The following is an 18,236-nucleotide window of genomic DNA, read 5'->3' on the forward strand; positions in this document are numbered from 1 at the left end:
CTCTCTGTATTTTCTTTTTATGGAGTGATTAAAAAGAGATATCCAAAACCAAAATGTTTGTTTCTATATGCAAATTAGCACTTAATTAGATTGTTTGCCTATTTAAACATAACATTTCAGAAAAACATACAAAATGATTGTATAAATGTTCTATAATTAATCGACTGAGGAAGTCTGGCGATATTTACCCTATTCACCAGTGGTGCCTTCAATATAAACATTACTAAAATGTAGTTTCAGTGTTAGTTTTGTTGTTAGGCTGATTGATTTGTACATTAAAGTGGACTATTTTTTATTTTTTTTTTATTAGGTTTAAAATAATATACAGGTATGATTATAAATACACACCATATTTCAATACACACCACTGTATATTTTACATAAAATTCCTTTTACAACTTATTTTACCCTAAAAGGAAGAACAAATGTCCTGTTTCACCATCTTTTTGTAATAGTAAAATTTTTAGTAAGCTAATGGTGAAACTCTAGTGTTTCCAGTTCCAGTTTCCAGTAATCCATTTAGTTGCCGAGTGACTGTCTGACAGCTCTGCATCAGGTAAAAGTCTCTGATTATTTTTGATTACAAACCAAATAATATTATATATATATATATATATAAATAAATAAATATATCAATAGAAATTTTACAAAGTAAAAATCAGTAATAATCAGTATTAATTTAATAATTTAAAGTGGTTAAGTGTTCCTTTACAATCTATGTATGTTCCAATGTATGTCTACACACAAAGTCAAAAAGGATAAAACAAAGTCTAAAAAGCCACATCTGTTTACTTGACTGAAATTTCTCATATGTTTTTTTCCAGATTTTAACAACATGAGTGGACCTAAAGCCTTGGTTGTCATAATCTGGATGTTGAGAGGTGAGATACTTTAGTTTTGTTGAACTGTTGGGTTTGAAATATTAGCCTACATAGTTTTAGATTAATCCATGAACAAATACTGAATGAGTGTCTATGGCGAAATGATGCTGTTTATAAGGATGGCTGGCGATTTTACTCGCACTTCTAATTCATTGTGTTGTAAAGTTAAGCAGATCTATACGTTGCCATTATGTACTGTATTAAACTAATGTAGAACATGCCCTTTGTGTTTATGTATGAAGGTGCTGCCAGCAACACATGGGACATTAAAATGCCTCAGAAGATAGATGCGATAAGTGGTTTCTGTGTTCAAATTCCATGTCAGTTTGAGTTTCCCGACTCATTCAAAAAGTTCCTAAACAAGTCTGTTGAGGTAATGTGGAAGAAAACAACCGTATATGGGGCAAATGTTCTCAGTTCAGAGTTTTCTCTTCTAAAAGGAAACGTGATTGGCAACATCTTAAACAAAAATTGCACCACAGTGTTTCATAACTTTCCTGCTGAATTCAGTGACATATATTTCTTAAGACTTCAGGGTCCTGAACCTCTCATATACAGTTATAAGGATGGAGTGAACATCACAGTCCATAAAGGTTGGAATCCTTATTTTATTAAAGAATAACAGCATGTTGTGCCAAAATGCACCCCCACACACACCCCCATCCTTTTTTTTTTTTTTTTTTTGATGTATTGTATCGAGCGGGTGAAACAGTTAATGTCTCAACTCTCTTCTTAATTCCAAGACGTTCCACCGCCTATCCTGGACCCACATGTTCAGGTGCTGGAAGTTCTAGAGGGCACCAAGTTAAAATTGACCTGTTCCACTGTGATCTCATGTCCCTCAATACAACCTCTGATGCAGTGGAACCCACTACTAGGAGAACAGCTCACACCAGCCCTACAGGTGAAATATAACACCAGGCAAGGCATGATGATTGTAAACTACAGTTCTGTGTCCTGATGCTTTAACCTCTTTTTTCCTAAGGAGGATGAATTTGGACAGACACTGTTGGTCTCCTCTCAGATGCTCAATGCCACGCCTCTAAATGACCGCCTTAAAGTCTCCTGCTCTCTTTTGTACTCCCAGGGCGCCAAAAGACCTGTTGAGACCAGCATTATCCTCAGAGTGCTTTGTATGTGAAACAGAGAAAGAAAAGCAATTACTATAAGCATAAAAGCAATTATTTTTATTTATGAGCAAATATTATTGGAAATGTCCCAGATGGAACCCTAATAACCAAAGTAAGCTATATACTTTGGTTTTTACGTGTACACGCAGATCCGCCTACAATGCACAAGATGCTATTTTCATCACCAGAATATTTTTCGAAGCTTACTGTTCGCTTGCCACTCCTTTTTTTTTAACCACACATATTTTGTACACGCAGGTCGCACATGCGTATTTAATTTGTTTTGTACTAATCAGTTGTTCCACAAGGTGGCAACACTGGCCCGCACTTGTGTGAGAGGGTTATTATGAGATAGCGCAACTTTAGTTAAAAAGAATACAAAGACATTTTTATCAGTCATAACTTCTGGAGAAAAATAGCACAGACATTGGACAAAGATTAAACTTTCTAGAGCGCATGTGTCGACTGCCTGCGTTCACGCACGCTATCAAATGGAGTAACGTTATAGCTACTTTGAAAGGCTGTGTGTTCAACTGTGCATACAGCATATGTGTGAAAAAATGAAGTACACTTTCATGACGTAATGGCACTATGACTGACAGGTAGAAGTCTGCTGCAGAGCTCACGGGTATGCTCGGCAAAAGTGCCTATTGGCCACAAAGGGAGCATCTTTCCGCATTCATCTCATATGAGGTTTTATTAACAAAGTTCGGGAGGAGCATGTTCAGATAATTGACGCTTTGCAAAGACCCACCCCCCCCTTAGTTACTGTTGCTACGTCTGACAAGCCATGGTGCTCTCATGCCACACTTCATCAAGAGTGACAACGCTGAAACTAACAACACGCAGACAGACAAGACAGAGGAGGTTACTTTTGGTATGAAACAAAGTCTTAGCTTTTGAATTTTTGTCATTTAATGCCGTTTTGTGCCTCTTTAATGTGTAGTGACAGATTGCTGTACCGCTTCAGTTCTAGCGACACGTAAACCGATCATCTCTTCTTAGTTTTTGCACAAAATAAACATGAATGAACATCAGAAGGTATGTTGTTTCAACCGCAGAAAGACGTCAGTACACACAAGTTCAAGTCCACCGAAACTAAAATGCTGAGTGTTTTTTTTTAACATGGTGGTGTCCAAAAGTACACAAGTTAAAACTTTTTCAGTTAAAAATTGTATTACAAGAATAGCAATTTGATTAAGTTGAATTAAAAAAACAAACAAGAATTTCATAATGTCTTTTGTCCCTCTTTTGCTTTTTCAGTTTGTATGAAGTTTGTGTAAATGCTTATAATGACAATAATGATAATGTTCAGCATTATTCGAGAATGATCCAAAGAAAATATTGAGCTTGAATGGAAGCAAGAACATCTGAGTGCTGTAGAAAGGAGTCACATGAAATAGTACAGAATCTTTAATTATTATTCAGTTGACATCATAGTGTTTATTTGTTTATTCAAAATTCAAAACATTCTGTTGATTTAAATTATATTTTGAATCCCTGATTTTTTAGGTGGTCTCAGACTTTCTTTTTTTTTAAATAACGTGTCTATTATGTACAATTTAAGGACACAGGTCAATCTTCTCTTTCAGATGCTCCCAAAAACACCATAGCCCTTGTGAGTCCATCGGGTCCAGTGTCTGAAGGCAGTGTGGTGATACTGAGCTGTCATAGTGATGCCAACCCTGCAGTCAGGCGCTATGAGTGGTACAAAGACAGTGGATCTGGGGAGCTAGAATTGCAGAATCAAGGACAGACTCTAACAATGACAGCCAGAAATAATGTTCAGGGTCTGTATGTCTGCAAGGTCTACAACAACCACGGGACCGACCAATCGAAGGCTGTTGCTGTGGACATAAATAGTAAATATCTTTCTGTTAGCAGAACCTTTACTAATATATGTAACAGACGTAGGCTAGTAAGAGCAGTGCGTATAAACCTCACTCCCCTGAACTCAAGAGGTGCTCTAGAGACCGTGGTGTTTAGCCTCTTTGTAAGAGCACCCTCCTCCCATGCGGACAGGCCTGGGTTCGCGTCCTGCTTGAAGCGGGCAGGTGCGAACTAGAGGGGCTACATTGGTGTCGTGACCCGGATGGGAGTGAGGTTTAGGGGGGTGAGTGTAGGCTAGTAAGAGCTGTGCGTGTAAACCTCACTCCCCTGAACTCAAGAGGTGCTCTAGCAACTGATGCTAGAGACTGCGGTCATTAGCCTCCTTGTTAGAGCGCCCACCTCCCATGCGGACGGGCCTGGGTTTGTGTCCCGCTTGGAGCAGGCAGATGTGAACTAGAGGGGCTATATATAGTTAACTTGTATAACAATTTATTTTCTGTACCTCAGGTTTTTGCAAGCAAACAAGCTACTTTTTTAAGAAATATCATCAGTTTAACGTGATTAAACTGAGCGACCTGAGGTTATAATCAAATATGCTTGCTAAAATATCCATTCTTTTTCTCACTAGAAGCATTGGGAGGTTTGATTCATTTTAGTGATTTGATTCATCTGGTTGGTTCATTTAATCAATCATTCACAATTTATTTGAGTACCTGAACAGATTGCAGTGCAATTTCTGTCTTCTTTTTTGTAGTGATATATACAAAATTTTGCTAAATAATATAGCATAATATAATAGCTTTAATGTAGTTAGCTGCTTTTTTGCTCAATATCAAACACAAGACATAACATGTCAAACCATAATAAGCTTTGGAGAATTCTAGTAAGTAAAAAAGGAAAATATGATTACATGTGTACAAATATGTATTCAGTTTAAGGGGTTAGGAAAATATGCTGTTTACTTGACTTTAAATCAAAACGTTTTTTGTTTGCTTGTTTACATGTCTAGGAGATTACTTCATGCTTTCATGCTTTCTTTTCATCATCTTGGACGTCTTTATGTGTCACTGACCCATAATCACTTTAGAACAATGATTTCATCTATGCTTCACTAATGATGAAGGTGATTCATGGCAAACTCTTTGAATGGCAGTATTGATGTGGCTGCATAGAGGCAATAAGTGGACACACGGTCAGATCTCAGTGTAAACAAGCAATTAAATCACAAACAACATCCAAACCACATCAAAATACATTCGTATGAATATCAGCAGGCAATTAGTTGATGTGTAAACTTGCTAACCTTAAGAATGTTCATTCTCAGACCATGTGTAACTGCAATGTGGAAAGTAATGTGCTTTATGTGAACTTGAGTTATGTATCTCCTTGGGTGTTCTTGTAGTGGTATGTAAGTAAATAAGATGTCATAATATAGTGACGTAAAACCAGCTAAACCCATTTTTCTTCTGTTTTTGTCTGATTCAGGTTGCCAGTGCTCCATTGCACTGTACGTTGTATGTGGGCTTCTGACGCTTTTCTTAATTCTCATTACTGCAGTGGATTTAGTCAAATACAAAAGGTGGGTTTTGAAAAAAGGCTACAAACAGCAAGAACTTTGACACTCATAGCATGATGTTCAGCCTGTTTTTAAATATGATTCAGTGTAAGATCAACTTCACTGATATCTCCATGTCCAGGCAGACCTTTATTTCCTGTAATCAAGGAGTCACATCCTGAAATGAATAGAGACGAAATGAAAAAAAAAAAAAAAATAGGTCAGGGTTTGACTGGTTTAAAAAGGTCTATAATATATCTAAGGAAAGCTATATCCAGTAGCATGGCAGTAGCTCTGCTAACGCATGACCCCCCTGAAAATTATTGTGATTTATATGTTACTTGAAAAAGGATTAATTCAGAATACAAAACTAATTCTGAATGGCCACCAACAGAGAAAGATGGATTTTGTGTAATATGGGTTGTGGCTAGAAGGGATACAGCTACGGCCAGAAGTCTCCAAAAATCTCACCATAAAATAACAATAAATTAAATTTGTTACTTATCAGATTGTGTTTTATTAACATCTGCACCTACCCCAACCCCAAACCTTCCCAGTATGACAAAAATGACGCAATATTGATGTGCACATGCCCAGTAGGACAATCTGGCCGTAGCTGTATCCCTTCTAGAGCCCTAACCTGTAATATGTTATAGCATCCACCAGCAGGGGCTAAAGAGGCTAGCTTGATCCCTTTGGCATTTCTCCAGGTTTATTGACTTAGTCGCAAACATTTTTCATTTAATTCTTATTATACATATATTTTATGTAACATTCAGATTCTAAAACCACCTAAATGATAGTCACACCTAAATTAATCAAAAATATTGCAATAATGTTGACGTGTTTCTATTCTAATTCTAATCACTGGTGTTTTAATTGTATATATATTATGCAAAATATTGGTAATGCTTTTAAGGTCACATTTGTCAACATTAGTAAATGCATTAGCTAACATGAACTAACAATGAGTGATCTGTCAAAAACTTGTTTAAAACTAAAAATTTTATTGTAATTTATTAGGCAAATAACAAACTGAAACAACTAAATAGTCTTTATTCACAGATAATAACCAAAAATGTATATATTTTATTTTGTATGGCCTCCTTTGGCCTTGATAACAGCTTGCATTCTTGCTGGCATTGTTTTTATGTACTTTTCCACAGTCTCTGTTGTTATTGACTTTCAGATAGTTTCTAGTTGTTCCCAAAGACTTGCTTTTGATTAAACTTTTGTACGATCTGTCTTTGAATCCATTAAATCCCAACAATAATTATATTTTAGCAGTAGAAACACAACTGTGACTAAAGAGCTTACACATACTGGTGTGGATTAACCATTACAGAAACATAAAAAATGATTTTGGTAATCACCAAATACTGTTATTTCAGGGAAGCTGTGGCACAAAACATTACATTGGGTGTAAAAAAAAAATCTAATTATTCGTTGATTGTTCCTGTTAGTTTTCAGTGCATTAACAAATGTGAACTTGGGATTTTAAAAATGTATTAGTAAATGTTGAAATTACTATTGACTAAGATTAGTTCACTTTATAAAATGAAAATTACTCCAAGCTTTATTCACCCTCAAGCCATCCTAGGTGAATATGACTTTCTTCTTTCTGATGAACACAATCTGAGATATATTAATAAATATCCTGACGCATCAAAGCTTTATAATGGCAGTGAACCAACAAGGACCAACAAGTATGAAGCTCAAGAAAGCGCATCTATCCATCATAAGCGCACTCCACACGGCTCCGGGGGGTTAATAAAGGCCTTCTGAAGCAAATCGATGCGTTTGTGTAAGAAAAGTTATAAAGTAAATTAAAGCTGCAAGCAGCGATGAAAGGGCCCTAGCACCCGACCTCACCGCCACTCGTTGGCCTTAGGAAAACAGTGAACAGTGGGCGACATGCATGTAATCAAGTAAATACAGGAGAATTATGGCAAAGTTGTTTCAAAGTGCCACACTTCCTGCTGCCAACAGGTGGCGCTTTGACTGTAACTGAATGTTGCCATGTAGTTACATGAGTTACAACAACTTCCTGTTTTGTGGCATTAATCGCAAACATTAGCACTTAACCAAGTGTTGCATGATTTAGCGTGTTTCTAGTATGTTTGGTACTTCATGGGATATTTAAATGTGTTTCTGGGAGTGAATTACAGTATAAAGCATGTCATTTCCTGTTGCCAGCAGGTGGTGCTATGACTAACTGAATATTGTCATCAGGCCATGAGTCTTATCACACGTGAAGTTTGAGGCAGTTCGGACATTGTATGCCTGAGTTACAACAGCTTCCTCTTTCATGGCGAAACATCAGATTTTGTCAGACCGCCACGGACACGCCCTCCAACAAAAACTCAAGATCTTCGCAAGTTAACACTGCTAAGGCCTTAAGATTAGACTGCCCAAATACGATGTTGATCTGGTTAAATCTCTACGAGGAGTTAATCACAGTGTAAAATATGACATTTCCTGTTGCCCGCAGGTGGTGCTATGACTGTAACATGTAGATGTCTTCGGGCTAGGACTATAATAAAACGTGAAGTTTGGGGCAGATCGGACACTGCATGCCTGCGTTACAACAACTTCCTATTTCATGGCGAAACATCGAAATTTGTCAGGCCGCCACGGACACGCCCTTCAGCGAAAACTCAAGATCTTCGCAATTTAACATCGCTAAAGCCTTTAGATTAGACTGACCAAATATGATGTTAATCTGATAAAATATCTAGGAGGAGTTTGTTAAAGTACAACGACTGGAAATGACAAAAACTGCAAAAATTTTGAAGAGAAAATTCTAAATATCTCACTTCCTGTTGGGTTTTCAGATTTTGCACCCAGGGTCTTTTTTGTAGGTACTGGGCTGTTACATGTGTGTACTGAATTTCATACCTGTACATGAAACGTAGCACGAAAGGCGCTTAATTGAAATTTTGTAGGTGGTGCTATCGAGCCATTTTGCCACACCTAATTCTGAAACCCATATCAGACATCAATTTTCACCACTTCTGACGCGTGTGCAAAGTTTCATGAGTTTTCGAGCGTGTTTAGGCCCTCAAAAATGTAATTCAATTTAGAGAAGAAGAATAATTGACTGAGCAATTCAAATAGGGTCCTCACACCATCGGTGCTTGGGCCCTAAATATCTAGCTTCTGCCAGACCACCTTCAGAGTCATATACACCTAGGATGGCTTGAGGGTGAGTAAATCTTGGGGTAATTTTCATTTTAAATTGAACTCCTCCTTTAATAAATGCTGCTGTAGATGCAATGTTCATTGTTAGTTCATGACAACTAAAACTAAAAAGAAACCTTATTGTAAAGTGTTACTAAATTACATTATTTCTTCTCTTTCAGCCTGTTAAAAAGACTTAAAGTAAGTATGACACCATCATAAATCATCCCAAGACTCAGAGCAGAAAAACAGAGTAATATGATATAGCACAAACTTTGCTCTCAGGGAAATTCGCAGAGCACAAAGTGAAAGATTTATTGTTAAAATGATGAAATGGAAGAAATTCACTGGATTCAAGATATTTATCATTTTCAAAGACCCATAAACTGCATTTGTCTTTCGTGCTATTAGGGGTTCGAAGGTATGCCACCCTTGACGTACGCCACCCTTCGCAAGACCAGTGACTCAGTGTACAATGTAATACAGGTCAGTGTTTTCATATACATTTTTGCTCTGTTCATATGTAGAAATTACTTCCTTGCCAAAAATGTTTGGTATTAAAGGGTAATTTGTTAAACCACACAGAAAAACAACATTCTTCTATTTGAACGTGATTATGCATCTTGGCATGCAAGTATACTTTTAAAGATGCATTGAAGACCTGCTGCAACAGTTTAATTTGTTATTTCTCTGGAAAGCAGCCGTTATATTCCATGTAAGTTGTGCTTAGATATTATGAGGCTTTTTCCGATGACATAATTCAATCAACTGTTAAATCAACTAGTTGTATGGTTATCAATTTCCTGAGACAGGATATAGTTAGATATATTTCTCAGAAAACAGGAGTTGCGCAAGCATAATAAACACTGATAGGCTGATGACTAGATGCAGTGCTGACATGAGGCATGTGCAAAAGCTTTTGCTTTGGAGTGTGTACATGCAAGATAGAGGGGAGAAATTTGTCCTGATTTCTTATGAACTGCTGTATCATCAGTTCCATTACAAACCATAATGAAGACACCAAAATATCATCATTTGTGTTTTATTCCCTTCAAATTTGAATGAAAGACTAAAATGTTTGTGCAGCAATCATCAGTTTTCTCATCTGAAAAAATATATCTGCATTTTGTTTACATTAATTTAATATGCAGTGTATGACACACTGTATGTACTAAGCATAGTGTTTTTTATAGTAAGTAAAGTGTGTATGTGATGCATTGTGGACTTCTCTATCCTTCTCTACTGCAGACGAGGGGCAGCGGAACTGAAGAGGACTACGAAAACAGAAACTTGAGTAAACATAAGCCCATGTTGGAGCCATGGCCTAGAAGTTAGCTAGAAACAAAATGCTGTGGTGTCCATGTTGGAGATGCAGGTTCCAATCTGTTCTGAGGCTTGTGTCATGTGGTTTTCTGCACTATTTGTTTTGTATCTCTGCTTTTGCAAACAATATAATGGGAAAGTCCAAATAATTAATCAAATCACAATGACTGTGCAGATGATATCTGAATTTGAAGGTTATTTTGTTTAATTTTATATACACTACCATTCAAAAGTTCAGGGACTGTAAGATTTTTTTTTCCCCCTGAATGATATTACAGTTTTTCTCAATTGCTTGGGCTCAATTCTTGAATGAGACTTGAGAAGATTAGTTTCTTGTTCACATCAGATTTGAATTTCTTGATTTAAGCAAATTGCATGTGTTTTGGCACAGGTGTGCAAAAGAGTAAGTACAACTGTCTACAATTTGCACAATAACTACTTATCAAAACTGATACGTTGATTCTCAGTGAATTGTCAAACTCTTCACAATTTTAAAGAATTCTTTCATTGTGTGAGTCTTCACATGCAAAATTATCCATTGAATTATCAAAATCTGTTGGACATGCATGTATATTCCATAAATACCTATGATGTGAAATATTTTTAATGTCTGCTAAATTGGCAAATGGCCTGCCATTGTAATGAAATCACAATCTTACTAATCAAGTTTGGAAGCATACATTAGGCCAGGGATATTCAACTAGTTTGTCATGGGGGCCAGTTCATGAAAAGCATATGTTGTATTTTTGCACCACAAGACACCCAAGTAAACTTTTTTCCTGCATTTAAACATGCTCATGTTGTATTTTGAAACTGCATAACATTGGAAGATTTAATTTAGCTTATTGGGTTCATATTCTGGTCACATCTGCTTGCTGGTATATAATATGCATCATCAAATCTTTTATTTAAAAAAAACACAAAAAAACAGTGTAGTTAACAGCAGAAACGGCGACAAACGATCGTGGCAGCTGCCTCTGACTCCTGACACGAACTCTGGCAGCTGATACATTAAAAATGTATAATAATAATAATAATAATACACCTGTATAATACACATAATACACACTTTGCCTCATTATTTTAAAACACCACCACACGCCACCGAGAACAGTGTAGTTTTTTACAGAGCAAACAGCAGCAATTCGGGCAGCTGCCAGAGAAATCCGTGGTATGGGGATGCCACCGGAAGTGGCACTGCGACCTGCCGCTGCCAGGATTTGCGCTTGCTTTCTCTCTCATCGCGTCTCACGGGAGAGGCTGCTCGCGCCACTCGCCTAACGTCACGTGACTCATGCTCTGCGCTGCGACTGCAGCTTTTGCTGTATGGAACAGATGCGTGTCACTTCATAACTGTAGGGCCCATTGTCCGACTTAAAAGTTTATTCTAGAGATGTCTTTTTCACACTAGGATACTTGAAGGGCCGGAACAAATTAGCTCGGTGGCCGGATTCGGCCCGCGGGCCGCCAGTTGAATAGCCCTGCATTAGGCCATATGGAGTTCGCCCAGCACAATCACTACCATTTTTAAACATTGGGGAAGGTCTAAATGCCTAAGCAGCAACAGCAGTTTATTTGTAGAAATGCGTTACATGTAAACAGAAAATTCACAGTTGTTTGTTGTGAAGAGCAATAGGAAGACAGGTAAGAATGTGTGGTGTTGGTATTAGGGGAAGATATAATAAAGTTGTCATGGGTGGTGGCAGGCAAACAGACGAAGATGAAGAATACGGTTCCAACACGAGTTTAATATCAAATATCCACAAGGTTAACAGAAGGTAGCAACACACAGTAAATGTGAACGTGACTGGACAGAGAATGAACATGAGGGTACTACATTAACGTACTCTCACATGAGGGAACTTAAATAGGAACTCAAACAAGATGATTAATAAAACAGCTGAACCATACAAACTCAATGACGGTGACCCTGGTAACAAAGGAGTGGTGGGAAAGTCAAATAAAGGAACACATGAGAATGAATAAAAACAAACTAAAAATCCAAGATAACTAAGACAAACTCAACATAACTGACATAACTCCCCCCTCCGGCTAGGCGCGATCTCGTGCAGTAACAGAGGAAAGCAGAGGGAGAAAGGGATTGGAGGTGGACGTGGATGTGGTGACAAGATGTGGCAAAGGGATGGTGATGGAATATGGTGTCGACAGAAGGATGGTGGCAGATAGAAGACGACGATCCCCTGGCGGCAATGGTGGAGATAGTTCGCTGGCACAGACCCAGAGCTTGCCAGTGCCGACAGGCCACAGCAGAGTCGAGGTGGGGGGGAGTCCAGATGGTGTCGTGGCTGATGACAGCTGGTGGATGACTGCAGGAAATGATGGCGATGGATCCATGAGCACAGACAGAGAGCCGATGGAAACGAGTGTCGCAGACACTGGAGACCTCGGCGATGCTGCGGTGACGAGTGTCAAAGATGGAGCCAGAGTATCCGAAGAGCCGGTGTGACTGAGGACAGAAGCAACGCCGAAGGGAAGGAGAAGCCCCCTGCAGCCATAGGGGTGGAGGAACGGAGCGCAGCGGACGGCCCGTAGGTCTGTGGCGGAAGCAGAGTACGTCACATCAAGGACTCCCCGGAGACTCCACTGATGCCACAGGCTCACACCCCTGGTCAGACTCACGATGGAGCTCCACTTCCAGGGCAAGGGTCAGCTCTGTCCTCTTCTCCTCGGGCTCTAGCTGACGCGTCGTGGCAGGTGGTAGCTCTCTGTCTGCAGGGGGCTCACATGAATTCTCCTCAGTCGAAAATGGTGATTCAGGCTCTGGGTCTGGCTGTGCTCTCGACTGGGGCAAGACACTCTCCAGCCACCTAATGATGGTATTCCTCCAGTTAAGTCCAGAGGTGTCTGGGAGGTCAACATGCTGATGGTAATTGGCCCGATCCAGAACAGGTTCTTCAGGGTCTCGTCGTCTAGAGGGCAGGTGGCACATGGTTGCAGGCAAAAAGAAGATGAAGAATAAGATTCCAATTAGGGCTGCACAATTAATCCGACGATTAGAAAAAAAACCCACTGAAATCACGCTTAAACGATTTGGCTTTGTGCGATTATTTTTTAATGCGCAGCTTGTCAATGAACTATGGCTCCAAATGCTAATCCATCTGAAAGCACTGCGAGTTTGAATCGCTTATAATGTGCATTTGAAAAGCAACACGCGTCAAACATCTTTACAGACATGAGAAGCGTTTATAAACATCTTGTCCAACAAAAGACATTTAATAACATGTTTTTACTCCAAACTCACTTCACAACAACAGTTGAGCATCCTTCTGTGAAATGATGCGGCTTCTTACAAAAAATAAGGCAGTCGTGTGTTTATTAGTCATGTTTAATCAAACGTTTCAATATTCTGTTTATTCAGCTACAGCGATAATATGGGATTTCCTGGAATGACACGTGTTCTACTTCTGCTGCAGGGCATATTTGCAATTTCTGCACGAGAGCGCCCTCTGGCTTTCAGATTTCAGAAGCATTTACTACTGATCACAAAGCCGTATAGCTCTGACAAGCTGCGCAGATAATAATCGCAGCCTTTGCCAAATTGCATGCGATAAAATTGCGATAAATCGTGCAGCCCTAGTTCCAACACAAGTTTAATATCAAATATCCACAAGGTTACCAGAAGGTAGCAACAGACAGTAAATGTGAACGTGACTGAACAGGGAATGAACATGAGGGTACATAAATAGGAACTCAAACAAGATAATTACTGGAACTTTGCTGAACCAAACAAACTCATAATTACGGTGACCACGGTAACAAAGGAGTGGTGGGAAAGTCGAACAAAGGAATACATGAGAATGAATGAAAACTAAAAAGACATGATAAACTAAGACAAACTAAACATAACTGTGTTATGTTTAAAAATACAAAAATAAATGTGCTGTATAAATGAAAATGTTCAGTCCCACTTTATATTAGGTGTTTTTAACTACTTTGGTCTAACACTTACTGTAAATGAATAATTTGATACAATGCACCTATTGTGTACATGTTTTTACATTGTACTTATTTAAAAAAAAAAAAAAAAAAAAAATACAGCTGTAATTACACTGTTGAGCCTTCCCTTAACCCACCCTTACGTGAACCTACCCATACCACTAAACCTGTCCTCCACCTCAATAGCAGCACAAGTGTTTTGCAATACAACATGAACACAATAAGTACACTGTACATATTTTTTGATGTAAGTACATAGTAGATAAGGACACCTAAAATAAAGTGTGGACAAATGTCCATTTTGTGTGTGTGTGTGTGTGTGTGTGTGTGTCTGTACTATTGACTTTTCCTATTAAATGTTTACCTACTGCTGGAATCTGTATCTAAAAAGCTCAGGCTCGGTTTCACAGACAGGGATTAGCTTAAACCAGGATTAGGCCTTAGTTCAATTAGGATATTTAAGAAGCTTTTATAAATGTACACTAGAAAAAAACATTACTGATGTTTATCTTGAGACAAAACAATGGCACTGACATTTTAAGATATGTCAGTACAAGTTGCTTTCAGTTAAAACAGCTCAAACATGCATTTTAGTCTGGGACTAGCTTAAACCTTGTCTGTGAAACCGGGGGTCAGTGTGATACACAAGAGCAATCAGATAGACAAAACTGATTTTCTTGTATAGTGTTGAAAGCAGACAGTGTCAACTAAAAAGTAGAAAACACATATAACAAATATTTCCATAATGAAAAACATCTAAACATTTGACCAGTGTGGCTCACACGATGACAAAAACACTTTCTATTTTGGTGGCACTGGCCAATTTACTGATACAAGAACTAGGTTTTTAAGTATTAATTAAATGTTTTGAGTGAGTTACTACATTTTGCAGACATACAATAGAGTGCTGATGTTCCAGCAAACAGTTGTGACAATTGCACTTACAGTTAGAGAATGTTAAAATTTTCTAAAAATGTGCCAAAGCGATTGAGAAAAACTAATAATTTTATTCAACAAGGATGCATTAAATGAATCAAAAGTGACAGTAAAGACATTTATAATGTAGATTTCTATATCTAATAAACTTTCTAAATCAAAGAATCCTGAAAGGTGGTTAAAAAAATTGTACCTGACTTTTAACAACCTTTTAATCATATTGTATAATATCCACTCCTCTACATGTTAAAAATATCATGAAATAGATCATATCATAGAAATAGAAAAAATATCATTTCTGTGCAGACAGGGAGGGTTGTAACACTGTCCAAAACAAAGACTGAACAAAATGGGGCAGTGTATAAGCTGACATTTGCCATAGATTTGTGATGCCATAATGATTATTTTGAACAATAATAATGAAGATCTGAAATACCTTGATTTGTAGCTGACAAATATGGAAATATTATGAGTCAAAATCTGCGAAGGGGTAATAAAATGTTACACATCATGTAAAAATGTATCACATTTAATTGGAAAATTAAACAACATTTTATCAAACTAATAATTGCAAATGAAAAGATAGTGATCAAACTAAAAATCACATCAAATTTATAATATATATTACATCAGCATAGGAGAGTTAAATTCAAGATTCAAGAAAAAATGTTAATCAAGAATAGAAAAGTATTGAAAATATTAAAATCAGGAATGTAAGAATCAGAATGCGTAATTCGTGCATAAAAAAATGTCCGTCAAAACCAACAAGTTGAACAATGTTCACTAACGCAGCAAAGCTTTTCAACTGAAGTATTTCACTCAGTTCCCTGATCATTCCAATTCAGTTTCAGTGAGGGAAGAACAAATTTATACGTTATGAATTAGGTACGTTATCATCTCTGACAGACAGCATGTTGAAGCCGCTCAAGCCACCATTTTCTCCCTCTTCTTGGAAAGCGTTGATGTAGTCAAAACATCCAGTAGTGTGGATCTTCCAGGAAAAAAAAAAAAAAAAATAAATATTGTTTCATTATGATGAGACCCCGCTTAGAAAATAGACAAAATTCATCCTCAAAATCAACATTATTGAAAAAAATATATATATTTTTTTTCAGTACAAAAAAATGCTTAACTTTGACAGAAAGTAATTTTTATTGTCATAATTGTGATTTCATAATATTTAGATGTGAATCCAACTGAAGAAAACTTGTGAAAAGATGTCTTTCAGTTAGTCAAATAGCACATAGCAAATAGTGGAGCTCTGCAGCCATCTGCTGGTAAAAGTGATCATTTTTTACTTTTAAAACTGCATGGGCAAAAATCTTACACTAAACCATGTCAAATTATCCATGTTATCCCCATGAATGAAACTTAGAAATGTGGGTCTTTTATAAAGTGAATTTTACATAAAAATCTGTTTTTGTATAAAAACCTATTCAAAAAAAATATTTGTTTATTTATTTATATAAATTTAAAAGATATGATAAATCTTCCAAAAACTACAAATATGAAGTAAAAACATTAATAAACAGAGTAAAATTACAAAAAACAATTATTTTGTTACAAAATTACATTTTGTTGCCTGGGGTCCCCCAAAGACCCTGAGTGTGACTTTTTTTTTTTTTTTTTACACTAACATAAAAACAAGATATGAATCCAATTTTTTTTTATTTGTAGATCTAGAAAGTGTTAACCACTGTACAAAGTTTCATGCCATTTGTACAAAGAGAACTTTTTTTTTTTTATTTTAGCAAACGTCATTTGGGGTCAAAAAGACCCCAAAGACCCTATAAGGGTTAACCCTAAAATGTACATAAACCCTGCCCCCAAGAACATGCAACAAAGGGGTGAGGCCATGTTATTGCAATACAGTACATAACACAAATGCAATAGCATGTCATAAAAGTTATAACCATTATTAAACTAAACTATACCTGTTCTATCTTTATGCAGCATATCTTTTCTGACTCTTTAGGCATCTTACAACAGTTCCCACAGGAGCGATTTATAGATTATCATGATAGAATATGCTAAACAATGACTTTAAGATAGATAACTCCACATCCGCTCGATAAATTCATCAACTAACCATTCAGAAATGTCCTGTTTCACATGTTGTCACTTCTTCTTGAGTCTCTCCGTCATTGTCCGACTCGGGTTTGAACACAAAAGGCTGAACAGTTTCTGACATTTTCAGTGATTCTGCGTGAGGTAATCGGACTCGGAGCTGCTAACACAGGCTCTTGCCCTCTTCTTGGGAGCAGCTGCTCATTTGCACTTAAAGGCACACACAAAAATGGCGTGTTTTTGCTCACCCTCAAAAAGTGATAAATTTAACATGCTATAAAAAATGATCTGTGGGGTATTTTGTGCTAAAACTTCACATACACACTCTGGGGACATCAGTGACTTATTTTCCATATTGTAAAAGTGGCATTATATGCCACTTTTACATATAACTTTGAGACACATAATGCAAAAAAAAAAAAAAGTTACAGTCATCAAGTGTTAAAAAACTCCCTGGGTTAGTACAGAAGCACCTATCGTCATCTTTGGCCACCAGTACCTTGTGTTTGTCTTTCATTAATGTTTGTGACTGTTATGTGGGTTGAAGTTTTGTGACGTCTTAACATTAGGTGAACTTGTAGATACTTTGGAAAATAAATAAGATGAAAGACTTTCCTCGTCCTCTCACTTTCACTCACTCCTTTAGTCACTCTCTTTCACCCTCTCTGTCCGTCTGTCTCTCTCCCGCATTCTTTGCATTCCGTTAGTCATTGACAAGCAGATTAGAGATGAAAAACGGAGTGACGAAAACGGAATTCACACTCCCCTCCCATCAGCCTTTTTTGTGTGTGTGAGGATGTCGGTGTGTTTGTGCATCACAGGAAAGTCATCATTTGAGACGGTGACTGGTGAATAGCACTTAAGTATGAGGTTGTCTTTGTATATTTCCATCTGCAAGAAGAAAGATTCATAATTTGAAATAGCTGATTAATAAAACTTTTGACAAGGCATTTGTGAATGAAGAACAAATCATGCAACATCAACATGTTAAGAAATCTAAATAAGGCAGGCTGTCAGTTATTTTTATTTTCCAGTTTTTCAAGAGCGCTTTTTTAGACATTAAAAATATTTTTGGGGGAAAAATAACTGTTTTTCATTCTTATCCAGTTTGTTTTATTAATGTTTTGTGTGTGTGTGTGTGTGTGTGCGCGCGCATGGCTTACGTTACATCAAAGTCCGTCAGCCAATCAGAATCATCAAGCATTAATCTATGCTGTGGTAGCATACAGACACCTGGAAACTATTAACTACTAGGCTAGGATGTAAATACTTTCAACAGTGGTGGATTTACACATAAAACAAGGAAAGTATATAAACTCTTTAAGTTGTTGGCTGACAGCTTTTTTTAACAAATGTCTAGCCTTGGAAATTTAAAGA

General features: G+C 37.3%; 1 protein-coding gene and 1 long non-coding RNA gene across 4 annotated transcripts; one reads left to right on the forward strand and one right to left on the reverse strand.

The window, feature by feature from the left end:
• The first annotated feature begins 460 nt into the window (after nucleotides 1-460).
• Nucleotides 461-10,689, forward strand: si:ch211-171h4.5 (sialoadhesin). 3 transcript variants are annotated; one of them, XM_051873296.1, is made up of 10 exons: nucleotides 461-556; nucleotides 825-881; nucleotides 1,124-1,474; nucleotides 1,625-1,785; nucleotides 1,867-2,014; nucleotides 3,604-3,873; nucleotides 5,327-5,420; nucleotides 8,759-8,777; nucleotides 8,988-9,062; nucleotides 9,825-10,689. In XM_051873296.1, the coding sequence occupies exons 2-10, from the start codon at nucleotides 836-838 to the stop codon at nucleotides 9,909-9,911; spliced, it is 1,251 nt and encodes a 416-aa protein (XP_051729256.1). In that variant the 5' UTR covers nucleotides 461-556; nucleotides 825-835; the 3' UTR covers nucleotides 9,912-10,689. The 3 variants fall into 3 exon arrangements, with proteins under 3 accessions (XP_051729256.1, XP_051729257.1, XP_051729258.1); XM_051873297.1 differs by lacking the exon at nucleotides 9,825-10,689 and adding an exon at nucleotides 9,162-9,788; XM_051873298.1 differs by lacking the exon at nucleotides 1,124-1,474 and having other exon boundaries at nucleotides 488-556.
• Nucleotides 10,690-11,625: 936 nt separating this feature from the next.
• On the reverse strand, nucleotides 11,626-17,867 carry LOC127501353 (uncharacterized). The gene is made up of 2 exons (XR_007926586.1): nucleotides 16,882-17,867; nucleotides 11,626-15,783 (listed from the first exon to the last, which is right to left on the reverse strand). It is a non-coding gene; the product is annotated as an uncharacterized LOC127501353 (long non-coding RNA).
• Between the last annotated feature and the right edge of the window lie 369 nt (nucleotides 17,868-18,236).

This window comes from Ctenopharyngodon idella, chromosome 19 (genome assembly GCF_019924925.1).
Source record: "Ctenopharyngodon idella isolate HZGC_01 chromosome 19, HZGC01, whole genome shotgun sequence".
Lineage (NCBI taxonomy): Eukaryota > Metazoa > Chordata > Actinopteri > Cypriniformes > Xenocyprididae > Ctenopharyngodon > Ctenopharyngodon idella.